Source organism: Xiphias gladius, chromosome 8 (genome assembly GCF_016859285.1).
Source record: "Xiphias gladius isolate SHS-SW01 ecotype Sanya breed wild chromosome 8, ASM1685928v1, whole genome shotgun sequence".
In the NCBI taxonomy this organism is placed as follows: domain Eukaryota; kingdom Metazoa; phylum Chordata; class Actinopteri; order Istiophoriformes; family Xiphiidae; genus Xiphias; species Xiphias gladius.
Genome location: NC_053407.1, coordinates 27,759,690 through 27,776,657, shown reverse-complemented (window position 1 = coordinate 27,776,657; position 16,968 = coordinate 27,759,690). Strand labels below are relative to the sequence as shown.

Genomic DNA, 16,968 nt, shown 5'->3' with positions numbered 1-16,968 from the left:
GTCCAGTCCTGGAGGATAAATGGTTCCTTTAGGGGTTAAAAAAAAAAAAAATCTCTTGCTTCTTTAAACAATTTTAAAACCCACTGAAATATTAGAAATATACACTCACATAAAGCTGGTGAGTGGTTGGTTTTCTTCTCATTTTGAAGATACACGGTTTTCTTACTCAAGCCATGTTTCAGCAAAAGAAAACTAAACATACTTTGTCTTGATATTTTAGTAGCTACTCTTACCATCAATGAAAATGTTAACTTGCAGCTTTAATGATTTTTTTTTTTTCAGCTCATATCTGAAAATCAGTCACACTGACGAACGGCGCCAACTCCTCAAAACACACAGTGTGTGAGTGCGTGTGTGTGCGTGCGTGCTGAAGAAAATGTCCAGCACTGTGAAAAGCCCTGTCGGCTCCACTAACCAACATCTGGGAAAACAGCCACTGGATGTGTACAAACGCCCTCTCACGCAGTCATAAACAGCATTAAACAGAAACGATTGCTGAGATACCTGCAGTTCAGGCTGTTCTTCCGTTTACCTGCGCCCTCTACAAAACCCTATGAATAAGGGTAAGGGGTGGTTAAGCCACATCCACTTGTGCTACACAGGTCCTGGGAAAAAAAAAAGGACAGCCTTCCACATCCTCGTCACCTGCATTTTTACATCTGCTGCTGACCGCCCTTCTGATGGTGCGTACAAACAACGGTATATCCCCACAACCGCTATTAATTACATTACATTCATCTCACAGACACTTTTGAACAAAATGACTTAAATTTATTCCCGAACATATGAGGAGTAATTTAAGGGCTCACTGTCATATGGACACTTCGGCATGTCACAGGAGGAGTCGGGAACCAAAAGGCCGACCCTAAAATTAATGGCTAAACCTATTTACCATCTGAGCTACAGCTACCCAAAACCCAGGGGAAGGACACAGGGAGAAGAACGACGGGGTCAAAGATTGGTAAAAAGTCCAAACTGTTCCAACTCTGCAAGCAATTAGCTGTGTTTGCGGGTAGGAAGCTGGCAAGGGTTGTTGTCTTTGTTGCTGCATTGGTGACTCCTACTGGTTGGTCACGGTGCCTGCACACTGGGGGAAATGAACTGGGTTGGGGGAGTGGGGGGGGGGTTGAACCTCCCGCATGTTCCACCCTCCTGGGGAATCCTATTTCTGGGTGTTTAAAAGAAGCAGCTGGTGACATCCTGCATCACTGAGGTAGCACGTGTCTGTCTGTGTCCCTCCAGAGCAGAACAGTTGGATTAGCAGTGACAAGACCGCAGAGCTGAGGGCATTGGGTTTCCAAACTGTGTAAAAATGCAGGAAAAAAAAAAAAATCCACAAATGTTAAATTTCTCAATCACAGCTGTTCCAGAGGAATGGCTCGCCGACCAACAACAGAAAGCTTGAGTTGCGTCTAGATGACTTCGGGGTCACCATACATTACATTCATTTGACAAAAGCTTTTGTCTAAAAGGGACTTACAGTAAGTGCATTGAAAAAATTCATATAAACAACAGCTAGATGTCGTCAATAACTGGAAGTGCCTCCCTCCAGAACAAACAACTACATAAGCGTATTCAGTCTGACTTTTTAAAAATCTACTTTTTTTTTTTTTTTTTTTAAAGAAAGTGAGACATAAGTAAGAGTTAGACAAGGGTTGTCGAGATGTCGCCTGAAAAAGGTGGGTTTTCAGTCTGTAGCTGCAGATGTGCAGTGACTCTGCTGTCCCAACTTCAGCGGGGACTACAGGATCTCTTTATGACGGGGCAACCAGAGCGTAGGGTGCGTCTACGTGCCGGCCTTCCTACCTCCACAGCGCAGAGTCCTGAACTAAATGTGAACTTCGACAGGCAGTCGGTGTAATGAACGGCGTAAATGGAGTGGTGCGGGAAAAAATTTGGGAAGGTTGAACACCAGATGGGCAGAAACACTCTGGACTAGCCGCAGAGATCTGGTTGCAGACACAGGTGTTAAAAAACAAACCCATACATGTTCAGCAAAAACCCCTCTAACGTGTGCGTTTGTAACGCTTGACACACTCTTGACTGGCCATTGGTTGTGTGGTATTTTAATGCAAGTAAGGTCTTACTACCGTGATACTAACGATGACAGCCCTGTCTGCTTGTGTGTGTGAGAATCACATACCAGTCCGTCAACAGTGATGCTGGTGATGACAGCCCATTGGAAAGTCCCCAGGATGAGCATGGCCAGGGCCACGATGATGCCGATCTCCCCTGGTTTGTCTTCTGTAGAGTGTGCGCGCGCACACACACACACACACACACACACACACGCACACACACACGCACACACACGCACACACACACGCACACACAGGTTCATTGGTATTGGCCAATCAAAGCTGCTCCCTCTGATGTCAGAGCAGCACTCAGGTATTACAGCTCTGCTACTGGCTCTATTGGAAACTAATGAGCTGTGAAATCACCCTTTAATCTGCTCTCAACATAAACACAGGGTATGACGCAGCAACACGTGTTAGTGTGTGTTTGTGTACTTGTGTTTCCCATTCATTTAATTAAACAAACACATGCTTCCTTTTGTACACGACATTTTATCCGGTGGCATTCCAACAGTTTTGATCAGTTTTCAAAGACAAACTGTTCTGTTATGATCCTGATATCTGAGTCAACTCACTCTAACATACTGATACGACTGAGGCTTCTTCACTTGATAGGCCCAGTGGAAATAATTAGGTGTTTACAAACTAACTGTGGAATTTCGAGATGTTCCTCCTCACATTTTCAGCTGTGAAACACCAGTTCATACCTCAATCTGCACCCAAATAATATGATGATAAAGCACTATTATTCTTCACAAATCCAGTAGTAAGTCATCATTACACAGTTTTTTGTCTTTTTTTTTGGTCACATAGTTACTTGCCTTGCTAAAGGGGACCAATGGGACTTTTTTATGCTCTCATAGTGCTCAGTAAACTAGTCTAATGACTACTGGGTTATCAGTAGTTAAAAGTCAGGACTGGCTGGGGTTCTGGTCTCTGTCTTCCTGAAGAAAGTGGGGATTATGTGTAGAGGCGGCTGCTGCTGCTGCTGCTCATTCCCCTAAATGCTCCAGTCAGAATGATAGCGCCATTACTAACTGGAGGTACATGCAGTTTTCTCAGCTCCATCTAATCTGAGGAACAAATCATTATTGTCTTACAAAAAACATGCAAATACATTAGTTTTACTATTGGTGTTTGGTCATTTTTCCAAAATCCCACAAAACATGTATTCCTCTCTTACTCCTACTGGTAACTAACCATGTAGGTTCTTTCAGTTTTATGGGCTCAAACTCAACCTGAAACTTCAGCCGCACTCAATGGATCAAGCAAGTCCGTTTTTTCATCCCAGAATCCTGAAATACTGCATGGCCTACATCTATACATGCAAACCTCCATCCATCCAACCACAGTCATCCCTTCACTCACGGTTAGTTCCCACGGCGATGAAGGCAGCAGCACTGAAAAACAGGACGTAGATAATGTCGCAGCGGAAAAGGAACCATCGCAGTGTTGCCAGGTAGTGGAACCAGGTGGCTGTGTGAGTGTTCAGCGCCTTGTGGAAGAGCATTTCGAAGTAGGTCTGACGCCCAAACGCTCGTATTGTCCATAAACCTTTAAGTGAGATGATGAGGTGGGAGAAGATGGGGCTACGAGCTGCAGGAGAGGAGAAGGGGCACATCTTAGAAGACAGCAAGATTTCAATATACACAGTTTAAAAAGGTTCTATATTTTGCAAGCTGCTGGGCAAATATTGGTTTTGTTGGTCCTATTAATAAAATAACTGAAGTGAAGTGAGAAAGAACAAGTGAACAAAAGTGGCTCAGATTAGAGGTAATGAGAAGTATGTAATGAAAGAAAATGAACACAAGTAGGGGAAGCATAGCGTTTTGGCACAAAAACGTTTTTTGTGCTAGGACAGGCAACCTGCGTCAGATGGAAGAAAAAGGAAATTAGACCAAACAAATTTGGGTGATTTTGCTTAATCGAACGTTGAGATTAATGAGAAGGAGGACAGATGAGGCGTGACAGAAAATAAAGAGTTGATGGTGAAAAAATGTTGCTAACAAAGAGACTTCGAATACAGTCGGTGGCTGAGGCTCTGGATGAAATCCCTGGGGACCTCGGATCCAAGCAACCAAACAGCAGTTACAGTGTGAGTCGAGATCATAAAGTCATCTGAATTTCTCCAACATCCTATGTGAACCAAACGTTGCTCCATTCAGATTGATCATTTTGAACTTAGTGGAACCTTTGAAATCAACGCAATAGTTTTTCAGATTGTAGTGTTACAGAAATGATGCCATTGGTTAAGTAAAACATCAATAAGCAGAGCAAGTGAAACTGTTTTTCAATAACAACATCCAACAATGCAATGATCAGAAAGGAATTTAAATGTGAGGAAGGAAACATTAAAGTTGATGGTTTATTTGCTTCATGTCTGCGCATTCAGACTGGCGGGACAGTCCACTGCAATATGTTCATACGTCAAAGTGCCAATTAGTTCCTGGATACATTAAATTCATCATTCAGTGGAATTAAACTGAAAATTATTTTGCCATCCGAGCACAACAGTCACTCTAACACTTGTTTTAAACGTAGCAAACTTTGCATGTTTAAATTGTATGCTATTCATTTTTACAGGCATTAGAGTCACTTTATTTTCAATTCTCGTGTCTCTATACAGGAATCCTGTTTAGTTAGACATCAATACAGCTCTTTGAGTAATGTAAACAGAACAATGCTGACGAAAATTAAAACTCAAGAATGCTTCAGAATGTTTATTTCCACTACGTTTTGTCTGACATGCTGCATATGACACCAGAGGGAGCGACACCAGGATGGGGTTGGTGGAAATCCCAGCTCGGCTCATTTCTCTGACCCCGACGTGCTCTCAGCTGCTCCGGAAAGACCTTGCCATCATCACCGAAACACACATTCCGTGATAGAATCGAGAGCAGGGCAGGGAAGTCCAAAAAACACAGAGTGGCGTGTTCGTCAGCCGCCCAGTGACCTGATTTCTCATCCTCTGACTATACAACCCTGCTCCGATCTGCGGGCTCCTTAACATGGCAGTTTTTCTGGTGTGTAATAAAGTACAACTGAAGTTTCTATTTAAGTGAAATAAATGCAAATAGATATGCTGTGCTCTAAAGGATATTAAGTATAAATAATTGTGTGCTGAAAAAGAGATCAAGTTACCTACCTTTATTAAATTTGGTTGACAGACACTTTGTCCAAAGCGACTTACAATTACAAGTGCATTTCACTTTCATAACAACAAGAGATAGATGCCATCACAAGTGAGGACCATGCACACGCACACACACACACACACACACTTCAGGGTTAGACATTCTAGTGACCACAGGGCTTTTTAATACCACATAGAATGAAGTTTAATACCTGTTTCATGATCATATTTGCCAAAATATGAAAGTATGAAGGAAGACCCGGTATAGACAATAAGGCCTAGAATTATTTATTATATTCATTTTTTTCAGTACTTCCCAGCAGTCTGTAACAATAATTCCTAATGATATAGGCTAATTAAATCAAAGTCAGCCTCCTGTAGCACACTGACCTGCTGCAACAATCCCACAGCTTGCAATTGGACACAAAAACATTTTATAGCTAATGTTACCAGCTATGGCAAGAAAGCCAAAACATTGTAAACTAAATTTAAGACTTGTTAATACCCTCTAAGGCCATTTTTTTTTGAGGAAACCGAATTCAATGCTTCTCAACACTTTTCTAACCATCTCCCGATTCTTCTCAACACTTCACTGTTAAGCCTTCATTTCCCGTTCACCTAAAGCACCTGATGACATATTTACTCCTGTAAAAACTTTGAGATCGAACAAGCAAAAACAACCAATGTGTGATTGGAGGGTAACTCTTTCTATTCACCCTGCCTCGCTTCCTTTAACTGCTCCTCCCCCTCTGAGACAGTCCATCCATCCTCTCTCTCAGTCCTTCCCTCTGTCATGTTTTTGTTTTTCAACCCCTCCATCCCCCAGTCTCCCTTCCTCTGTTCACTATTAACAACATAACAGAGACATAGTATAAATATATTCTGTAAACCGAATATATATTATGTTTGAAATACAGTTTTAAATAGTTTTTAATACATTTAATAAAGCATTTGCTAAATTGAATTAAATCTATCCATCAAGCGGCAGCAGTTTTACATAGTCAAGTAAATTTTGTTTGGATTCACATATTGCAAATGTATATTTTCCTTTTGTATGGAAAGGTTTGTCTCCCATCTCAGTGCTCTACTTCCCAGGCAATGCTATGATGCAAATTGCTTGTCCATTCTCAAACAAGAGACAGAAAGAAAATACGTCGGTGCACCTGAATATACACATTCTAATATATTCACACGGGAGCATCCTGGTCGCCGAGAGGTATGAGACACTGACAATGTAATTGCACTATTCTCACTTTGAAAAAAGACAAAAATGCACCACAAATACTTGAAACCATACACTTGCGCAAACACACACACACACACACACACACAGTGCCTCCCCCACTCTCACCTTCGGCCTCCAGCAGTTTGAGTTGCTGTCCAGTTCGCAGGAAGTACTTCCTCAGGATAGCAAAGATGACAGCCAGTGGGATGGCAGCAATGAAGATGTACGGCCGCATGATGGACACAGTGAAGATGGCACCGGTAACAATCAATGTCAGCTGGTGTGAGTGGAAAAACAGAGAATGATCAAACGCGAGTTAAACAGCAGAAATAACCCTGAGTGTGTGCCTACATTGACACATTTAAAAGAGTGTACAGCAGCTTATGCAGCAGTTATGTTATGCATCCTTTTTTTTTGGGTGGGGGTTACTATGTTACGTCATCAATTGTGTTGGTTTAATACCTGTATGAGGTCAAACAGAACCAGAGGCAGCATGTCATCTATGGTGGCCATGTCCTTGGTGAATCTGTTCATGATCCGGCCTGGAAGAGGACATAAAAGAAACAAATTAGGAAAAACTCTGGCATTGAAGTGAAAGATCATATTGGTATGGCATTCAAAATGACTAATCAGCTGTGGTTCTACAGGTAGACAATAAGTAAATAAGTCAATACAAGGATACTCTACCACACCATGTATGGCATTGCATTTTTGTCTAGTGCTTTTTAAACCAAACAGAAAAGCCCTGAAAAATATTGAGAAACTGAGGAAAGAAGCACCTGTCTTCATTGTGTTGAGCACAGCCATGGGGGCTCGTAGCACAGCGGTAAGCATCTGTTCATGCAGTCTTTTGGACACAGTGAGCAATGTGTGCACTAATGGGAGACCCCTGAAGAACCCCAAGGCCAGCATGCTCTCCGATGTGGCCACGTAGATATAGATGATGTAGTAAGCACTGGTCGGTGTGACGATGACTGCCAGGTGGACGGGGGGCGACGAGGCGTTGGGGTGCTGCTCACTGATGTAGTTGGGTGCTGAAGGGTTGGCGCCGTCCCTCCAGATGGTGCTTGTGGAATAGAGCAAAGGATGGGGAATGGAACACAGACTGAATTTTAGACCGAGAGTAGGCACAGAACACACCACAGCCCTGCTAGTCAGGAGACCACATATTTCTGTGGTGGGCAAATACTGCTAATGCTCAAGTGGCAGGGTTTTGGTACAGACTGGAACAACACAGGCACTAATGTCTTTTGCAGTTTTATTCAGTGTCTCAGAAACATCAAATGTAACACTTACTCAGTAATGAGGAAAATGCCAATGACTGAACCAGCAACCTATTGATGGAAAGAAGAAAAACAGTAACATTTATTGGTAATTAGATTTACATAACTTTAAAAAAAATAAAAAATAAAAATGTAAAAAACTATAGTGGTTTAACCTCTATGACGAAGACAAAGACGATGAAAATGAGGACGTAGACTAAGCTCTTATTTGTGGTGACGTAGCGTAGGTAAGTGCTCCATGAGGTAGTTTCAAAGATGTTCTCACGTTCATCTGCGAAGCATTGCTGTGAAGAAACAGAATTGCTCTTTTAGCACACAGAGGCACCTAACATCAATTCCCCTAAATGTCCAGAAAGCTTAAATTACATTTAGTGGGTATTTGCAAGATCTTGAAAATGAAGGTGAAGAAAACAGATTTTTTTCCAAAAGTCTAAACATTAAAAAGAAAAAAGAAAAAAAAAAATCTACTTATGAACTCTAATATGCCTTTAAAAAAAAGGTTCTAACAAAGCCCTACCTCCATGTCTTCTTCATCCACCTCCTCACTAATGTCATAAACACTGTCCTTGGATAAGCGGCGGGCGTAAATGTCCAACTCAGATGCCACGTCGCACTGCGGGGTGATGGACAGCTTTCTTCTGAAGGATGACTGCACCTGCTCTCTCCGCTCTTGGCCCTGAGCACTGGTGATGAATGCCAGGACGGACTGGCGCCTCTGCCCGTTGAGATGGTGCAACCCATGGTGGTACAGGTTACCCCTGGGGAGCACCTCCTCTACTTGATCATCCTCGGGAACTACAGAGAATTTTCTCTCTGAAAGTTCATGAACCCCATCCTCTATCGTCGTGGACTGGGGTGTATTTGTCTGCTGGGTGTTTCCAATTAAGGAGAACTTGCGGGCGGCTGCCAGGGGACTAAGGATGAGTGACTGTTTGCGTTTTTCTGGGTAGCCATCCCCTACAGGATGGCCTTGAGATCCAGAAACGATTATTGGAGGCGGCGGCTGGCGGAACGACTGTCGAATTGGCTCTGGTCCTCGGAAGCTGGCGGTTTCATCAATGGAGACCCTGCGGAGAGTTTCCGTGAGAATGGAGCTGCGTCGCTCTGCGTTCATGTTGTCATAAGCTTCAAGGCCGAGGAGGAGGGAGCTGAAGTTGGGGCGCTGGGCCTGCAGCTCTGAGAAGGTGCCGTAGAAGTAGCAGTCACCATTGTGCAGCAGAAGGATTTTGTCTGCTCGTTTGAGATGCTCCAACTTGCTGGTGACCACAATACGAGTCTTGGAGGCCATAAGTTTACAGACACATCTGTGTAGTGATTTGGAAAATGGAGATTGCAAAGAAATATCAGATGTAAATTTATGTCTCAACTTTTACACATTTCTTTTTTGTATACCAAGCCTGACTAACAACGGAGTGGCTGTTTATAAAACAAAACAAGAAAGAAATGAGGTATCAAATCTTCAAAGAATAACCCCCATTCAAAATTAACAAGCTACTATGTGTTTATCAGAAAAACTATGGTCAGGCATTTGACTACACCCAAACATTCATTCAGCATAGTTCTGGTTGCTTTTTCCTTTTGGAAGATTGCAGTCCACATTTAATCAAAAGATAATTGTCTTTTGCTCGACTTAAAAAATATATATATTAAAAAATCCCATTTCCTGAGGAGGTTGTGTGATGAAGCAGCCATAACTCACCACTGTCAACCCGAGTGTGGCTGACACAACAAGAGATAACCTTGACCTTCAACTTTAGCTCAACCACCCCCCCACCTCCTCCACATGAAAGACTCTCTGTTGGGATACACACTTCTCAAAGATCTCTTTCTCTGTCACGATGTCCAGGTGGGTAAAAGGTGCATCCAACAGGTAGAGGTCGGCATCTTTATACACAGCTCTAAGGTTTAGAGACACACACACACACACACACACACACACACACACACACACACACACACACACACAGTGAGTTAGAGAGAAACAGAAAACAAAAGAAAAAACATTGGGGAAATTTTAGAAATCCTGACGTATACTAGGAAAATAAAAGGAAAAAAAAACTGAAAGCAACAGACACAAAATGAGAGGGGAGGAAAACCCAAAATAGTGTAAATGAGGAAGTCAGTTCCCTCTGGGAATAAATCAATACGTGTGAATATTCACAGTAACGGCAGAAAATTGATGCCAGGCCACTAAACCAATAAATAATGCAGGGGAATATGAGACGGTCTGACTGTCATCCATGCAGAGGTTTAATGGAGTAATAGAGCCGTACCGAGGCCGTAGAAAGCACTCGCTATGAAAAAGTGAGACCATAAAACAAAACCACACAGAAAAGAATGATAAGTGGCTGTTATCAGCTTTGGGAGGTTATGATTATATGAAGCAGAAGTTCGACTGTTTATAGTGTTGGGGACCAATACTGTAACTTGAACTATCGCCAAAGACATCAAATCCTTTTTACGTAGATGTTTTAAATAGCTTCTGGAGAATCTAACCTCTTACCTTGGAAGTGCTAGTAATGATAATATTGATAATGGTCATTAGTTTATGGCTCTGAAATTGATGTTCTGAACTTATTAATTGTGAACTACAGATGTATTTAGACCTGTAATGTTGATAAAGGCTGCAGAAGTGAACATGTGTTGGTTTTTAAAAAGGGGGAAAAAAAAAAAAAATAATCTGTTCAGTGTTATTTTCCGTGAGGAGCTCTCTTTGAGCCACGCACTGTGAAGCAGCTGATATTTGGGTCTTCTGACTTCCCTCTTAAACTACAAAGAGAATTAAATTCCCATTTCCCAATGAATCATAACATACCACAGATTGTAGTAAAGAAATTGATGATCTGAGTAAAAAAAAACAACAACTCACTACAAGCTGTATTTGTCTTTTAAGAGCTCTGTATTAATTACAAGTATGACTCCAATGTTTGTCCTTTTTCTGAATCATGCTCTATTTTAGTCCATTGCAAAACAACATGGTCAAATAAAGGCTGGACAAAGCAAAGACAGTAATTATGACTAGTCAGTAGAGGTGATCTGCATTGACAGATACAAGGAGGTGAATGAGGAGCACCGACAGATGCTCAGTTGAGACAGCAAGTACCTGGCCAGGCCGAGGCGAGCCCTTTGACCGCCGCTGAGGGTCACTCCTCCTTCGATGAGGAGCGTCTTGTCTTTTTCGGGCAGCAGGGCAAAGTCCTAGAGAGGGAAACTAGGGGTCAGTGGGTCAAACACGTGCATGCATGTATTTTTGGACAACAGCAAGAGGAGCTTTCTGACCCCAGCTTGACAAAAATGCACAAACACATTAAGACACTGAAGACGGTCAAACCAATTCTTAAATTTCAGCCACTACTTCCTTCAATATACTTGTGTATCAAAGTAAAACTGATCACTTCTGCTGCTTCTTTCAGTTGTTATTTATTACCTAGGCACCATGGTGCCTAGGTATTTAAAGTTAACCGCTTTTGGATTCATTGTACGTTGTACTGCCCAAGTATGTCGGTTAAAAATGTGAATAACCAGGGTGCAAAGTGTACTACCTGTGTGCTAAATGCTACACTTACTGAAACTAGGTCAGTGATTTGAAGATATACTGTAAGTTCAAACTGTATCTACTAACTCTGATAACTTGGGAATGAAAACAACACGAACACTGGGCCACTAGGATTAAAGTTGATGGTCTTGCAGCAGAAGTTGAAAACCTGACGTACCGTATGTGTCTACCTGATGAAATGTTTTAATGAAGCGTGACATGTGTAGTCTGTCTACTGTTCACATGTTTTTAAACTGCCCCCTTGGCACAGTATGAGGGCCTGTTGTCCTTGCACAATGTCCTTGTGTAGGACTTCACTCTATATTAAGTTAACCTAAAAAAAAAAAAAAAAAAGGTCTCGCATAATCTTTTTTAGGGGATCAGAAAATGGCCACAAAGTCCCCTTTCATGATTATCCAACGATGCGTTGTTTGTGCACATGTTCACTTCATAGATGGATTTTTGCAGAGCAGTGACTGGGTGATTCTTTCCAAATGTGTTCTAGGTGAGGAAATGCAACAGTTTTCTGACTAGAAAACACGAGCAGCAGCTTGAAACAGTACAAAATTTTGGCTCCATGCCGACAGCAGAAAATTCTATTTTTACCCAGAAAATCAAAGGGTAAAAACAAAACAAACAAATAAATAGACCATTGCATGGCCGGTTGCTCTTTCAAGCACTTTAAACAAGTTAAAAGAAATTTTAGTGATCTTAACTCTTTTTTCACTAAGATGCACAAACGATGTATTATTTCACAGTTTAATGAAACTGCACCCGTAAAAGAACTAAAACTGGTTATTTCTTTTTGTGGTTATTCATCTCAGCACTGTGTATGCAACAAACTATAACAATAAGACACAATCCCTCACATGACCTTTACCTGGTGATCAAAGTAATTTATGTTCAGATGAGCACAGATTTCTCGTCACACCACACAAAAAGGCACAAACCACAGATGGTATAGGCACATGAAGCATATCACAAGTAGAGACATACAGTGCGTTTGGTGGTAGCTGATAATGAAAATAGACGCCCACACCAATAAGGATGAAGTGACAGCACAAGTTTATCTTCATTAAAACTTCCTACCTTCTTAACGTCAGCTTCCGCTGTCCTGACAGGAGCGCATAGGGGATCAAGTTAACAGGTTGTTTAACGGCTTGTAAAATAAGGCAGCATAGTAAAAAGACATGTGTGTCTCACTGAGAACAAAAAGCACTTGCCGGGACTGCAAGAAGGGGACCACCCACGGCAGTCTGTCTGGTGCTTTAGGGGGCAACAATGGTGAGGAATTACACTCACAAGCCCACTAAACGCCTTGTGTCTGTCTGGAGAAAACTGCTCTAGTTGTCACTCCTGTCTGTCAGGGTTGCCTTGGGGATTTTTCCTAGAGTGGAAAGTCCTGTTTGCACTTTCCTCATTTTAAGTTATATCTAGCCTCTTGAAGTGATTGGTAACACAAAGCATTGAGAATTAGTATTTGGAATTGGTACTTTTAAAAGTTATGGGTAGCCAATTTTCTTACAAAGTTACCCTTTCGTAATGAACCTTTGAATTCTTTCAAGTAACTTAGAAAAATTACTGTAGAGCTTTAGCCACCTACCATCTTTTCATTAATGAATGGTTCAATATTCAATTCTCGTTTATGATCAGCAGACAAAGACTGAGTTTTTTGAAGACACAATGAGTAATCCATACATAAACAAAATGGTTGCCCCCTAAAACCAGCCTCAGACTGATTGACGGATCTTACACAGCAAAGACAAGTAATTATGCCGTAAAAAGGTTTGGTAACATGACTAGTGAAAACATTGAAGTCTAAAATGCCAATATTTAACTGGAGATCATTTTAGGAAGCACATAAAATGCAGATTTCATTCGGAATGTATTTGATCAGAAATATTGTAGACTGCGACTTTAGATAAGAATCGTTTATACTGGAAAATTGATTTGATTTGTACATTTTTGGACTTTTCAAAAATGGTGCTAATTAGAAATGGAAATACAGAAGAATCATTTTAAAACGTACCCCCTGTAATGTCAGAGCAACACACAACAAGACTTGAAAAAATTTGCATATTACTTCAAACAACGCATTAGCTCCAACACTGTCATTTTTTTTTAGATGCTGCTTTAACAAAACTTATGAGGAATTCTCTCTCCTGTTTGTCAGCCTCAACACTCACAAAACACACGGGAACTCTTCCCGTCATTCTTGTCAGTTCCACACAATGCCGTATTTAGCCAAACTGACAGTGCGACTCCTCTCCGTACTGCTTTTGTTATTCACTATCATTGATGCCTCTCCTCAAAGACAGAATGGAGGCCGGGTTTTACATGTAGACGTCAGTATTGCCTGCCAGCGTTGTTTGCTGTAACAACATGTTGTGTTTTTGTCAAAACCACTGAGGCATCGTCATTGTCACAGGAAATGGGACGTGGCGGTAAATAAATAGGATGGCATGAGCAGCTGCATTGATTTCAGTATAAATACTACAAAAACAGTGTATTTAAAATATCAACTATAAGAAGTGTCACTGATTTATCAGCATAAACTTTATTTACATAGGTTCGAAAAATGTGATTTTGACCATTTTTTTTAGAATATTTGACCGTTACATTATTCAATGCTACATCACTGTAATGATTACACTCACCAAGCACTTTATTAGGAACACACCTGTGCACCTGCTAAATCATGCAATTTTCCAGTCAGCCAATCATGTGGCAGCAGTCTAATGTATATAATCATGCAGGTACAGGTCAGGAGCTTCAGTTAATGTTCACATCAAACGTCAGGATGGGGACAAAATGTGATCTCAGTCACTGTGACATGATTGTTGTTGCCAGACTGGCTGGTTTGAGTATTTCTGAAACTGCTGATCTCCTGGAATTTTCTCTCACAGCAGTCTCTAGAGTTTACACAGAATCGTGCCAAATACAAAAAACATCCAGTGAGCGGCAGCTCTGTGGACGGAAACGCCTCGTTGATGAGAGATGTCAGAGGAGAACAGCCAGACTGGTCGGAGCTGACAGAGAGGCTACGGTAACTCAGATAACCGCTCTTTACAGCTGTGGTGAGCAGAAATGCATCTCAGAATGGCACGTCCAACCTTGAGGCGGATGGGCTAAAGCAGCAGAAGACCACGTCAGGGTCCACCCATGTCAGCCAAGGAGAGGAATCTGAGGCTGCAGTGGGCACAGGCTGTACCAACACTGGACGGTTTAAGACTGGAAAAACGTAGCCTGGTCTGATGAATCTGGATTTCTGCTGAGGCAGCAGATGGTAGGGACAGAGTTTGGTGTCACCAGCATGAATCCAGGGAGCCAAACTGCCTTGTGTCAGTAGTCCACGTTGGTGGTGGTGAATGTTTTCTTGGCTCACTTTGGGCCCCTTAATACCAATCAAACATGGTTTGAATGCAACAGCTTATCTGATTACGGTTGCTGACCATGTGGATCCCTTTATGGCCACAGTTCACCATCTTCTAATTGCTACTTCCAGCATGATGATGCGCCATGTCACAAAGAAAAAGTCGTCTCAAACTGGTTTCATGAATGTGACAGTAAGATCAGTGGACTTCAGTGGCCTCCCCAGTCAACAGATCTGGATCCAGTAGAGCACTTTTGGGATGTGGTAGAACTGGAGATTGTTCAGCATGAATGTGCAGCTGACAAATCTGCAGAAATGATGTGATGCAGTCAGGTCAACATGGACCAGAACCTCAAAGGAAAGTTTCCAAAATCTTGTGGAATCAATGCCACAAAGAACTGAGGCCGTTTTGAGAGCAAAGGGAGGCTCTACGGAGTTTTAGCAAGGTGTTCCTAATAATATGCTCAGTGAGTGTATAAATCACCTCTGGGATTTTTCACCACAACAAAAACACCTACTTCACTTTCATGTACGCAACGAGCCATGTTCTTCTGTTCAACAACGTAAAACTTATTTTTTATTAATATAATTTAATATTAAATCACAGGCCTAACAAGCCCGCAGACCTGATGGTTTGCCCATACAGCTCATCTGTGTTGTAACGACCCTCACTGGGAACCAACAAGCTCATATTCCATCCCAGTGAAATAACGTGAGATTTCCATGGCAACAGAGGAGACATTATTCTGCTGAGGGGCCGTCACTCAACACTGAGGCTTATAAGAGCGCGAGTGTGTGTATGTGTATCAGCGTATGAGACAGAATGTGCAAGCATGTGTGTCTTTGTGTGTGCGAGGGACATAATGGGTGTAAATGTGGAGTGGGGAAACCTGAACCTTCTTGACGCTGTGCAGAGGCTCCAAACGACAGCTGAGCAAGCTGGCAAAGATGAATTTACTAGAGAAAACTGCTATGAAACCCTAAGTCATTTGTAACCAAAGAAATATTTTCTGATATTTTTACAACAATACATGTTGCTACTCTGTGTCACTGATTTATAGGGACTCAACGTATACCCTGTATACTTTTACTTTTGTTCGTCCTTTTTTTTGCCATTGAACAGTGGGAGTGAGAAGTTTTCATGGCAGTACAAAAGTATCAAAATACCCATTCAACTTTCCAAACTATTCCTGCAGTGTGATAGACTTCTGTAGTATTTTCCAAACATATTTTCTCAAAATAGGGCTGAACACACCACTTCCGCCCAAATCGTCATGCATGAGCCTGTCGAGCCCGACACCGCAACATGAAGCCTGTGTATTGGTCATATTTTGGTGAAGGTACGAGTGTTTTGAACACTCATGTGCTCCACCTGCATCTTCAGTATGTTCCAAGTGCTCCGGTAATGGGTGTTTCTGTGAAAATGTGTGTGTGAAGCTTCCTGAACATATTGGCTAGATTGCTTAGCAGACTGTGCTGCAGGAGTGTTTTGCGAGGATTGAGAACATTGCTGCTTGGTGATAATATCGTGCTGGGGCACCATTGACTGACTGCGCTAATTTATCATCTTATTAAATGGAGGCTTGAATATGAAAAGCAATAAAATGTGGTTTAAAAAGAAAGTGGAGGCTTGGCAAAAGTTTTCTGGATATTGCTTTATTTTACAGGTCCACTATTCCCTAAAAATTTAGTAACAAAATTTCTGACACAGTTATTTTAATTTCAATTAGCTGTGCTGAGTTTATCATTGACTTTGAGATGAATTTCCATGAAAGAAATTGCTCCATTTAAACCCCAGTGAATCTTTATTACTCATATATTTATTATTAGAAACTTTATTTTACATTTAGGCTGAATTGTATGTTTGTTTGATTTTTTAAATTTGCAAATAAATTGTAATTTACAGACCGGAAAAATAAAGCATCAGCACTCTCTACTATCAATTATGTGGTGTTTGGAATTAAAGGCAGAGGACCTGTGCAGTGTAGCATGAGCAGCAACAGCCACCATGATTGAACAATACCTACAGGAATCCACTCAATCTGCAGAACAGAAGATGTACGGGGAGGGGGTGATATGATAAAAGGAGTGTACCTCTTCCAGCTGACAGGCCTTGATCACGGAGGTGTACCGGTACTCGTCATAGGTCAGGCCAAACAGGATGTTGTCACGGATCGTCCCCTGCATGATCCAGGAAGTCTGTGGTGAGAAGGAGATGCGACCGCTGTGTCTGATTTTACCCTCTGTCGGCACCAACTCTCCAAGGATCATCATGAGCAGGGAACTCTGGAGGAAATGGAAAAAAAAAAGAAAAAAAAAAGATGGTCTCTGTTCTACTACA

At 41.7% G+C, this 16,968-nt stretch overlaps 1 protein-coding gene across 4 annotated transcripts in view; it reads right to left on the bottom strand.

The window, feature by feature from the left end:
* The window catches only part of cftr (CF transmembrane conductance regulator), a 49,595-nt gene that overhangs the window by 9,289 nt on the left and 23,338 nt on the right, over positions 1-16,968 (bottom strand). For 3 of the 4 annotated variants that reach the window (XM_040132868.1, XM_040132869.1, XM_040132866.1), the window contains 11 exons: positions 16,722-16,913; positions 10,823-10,917; positions 9,531-9,617; positions 8,237-9,023; positions 7,875-8,003; positions 7,733-7,770; positions 7,216-7,502; positions 6,899-6,978; positions 6,563-6,713; positions 3,447-3,674; positions 2,144-2,244 (listed from right to left, as the gene is read on the bottom strand). In XM_040132868.1, the coding sequence (XP_039988802.1) occupies positions 2,144-2,244; positions 3,447-3,674; positions 6,563-6,713; positions 6,899-6,978; positions 7,216-7,502; positions 7,733-7,770; positions 7,875-8,003; positions 8,237-9,023; positions 9,531-9,617; positions 10,823-10,917; positions 16,722-16,913 (2,175 nt within the window). The remainder of the gene's footprint in view (positions 1-2,143; positions 2,245-3,446; positions 3,675-6,562; positions 6,714-6,898; positions 6,979-7,215; positions 7,503-7,732; positions 7,771-7,874; positions 8,004-8,236; positions 9,024-9,530; positions 9,618-10,822; positions 10,918-16,721; positions 16,914-16,968) is intronic. The other variant, XM_040132867.1, reaches the window with a different exon arrangement.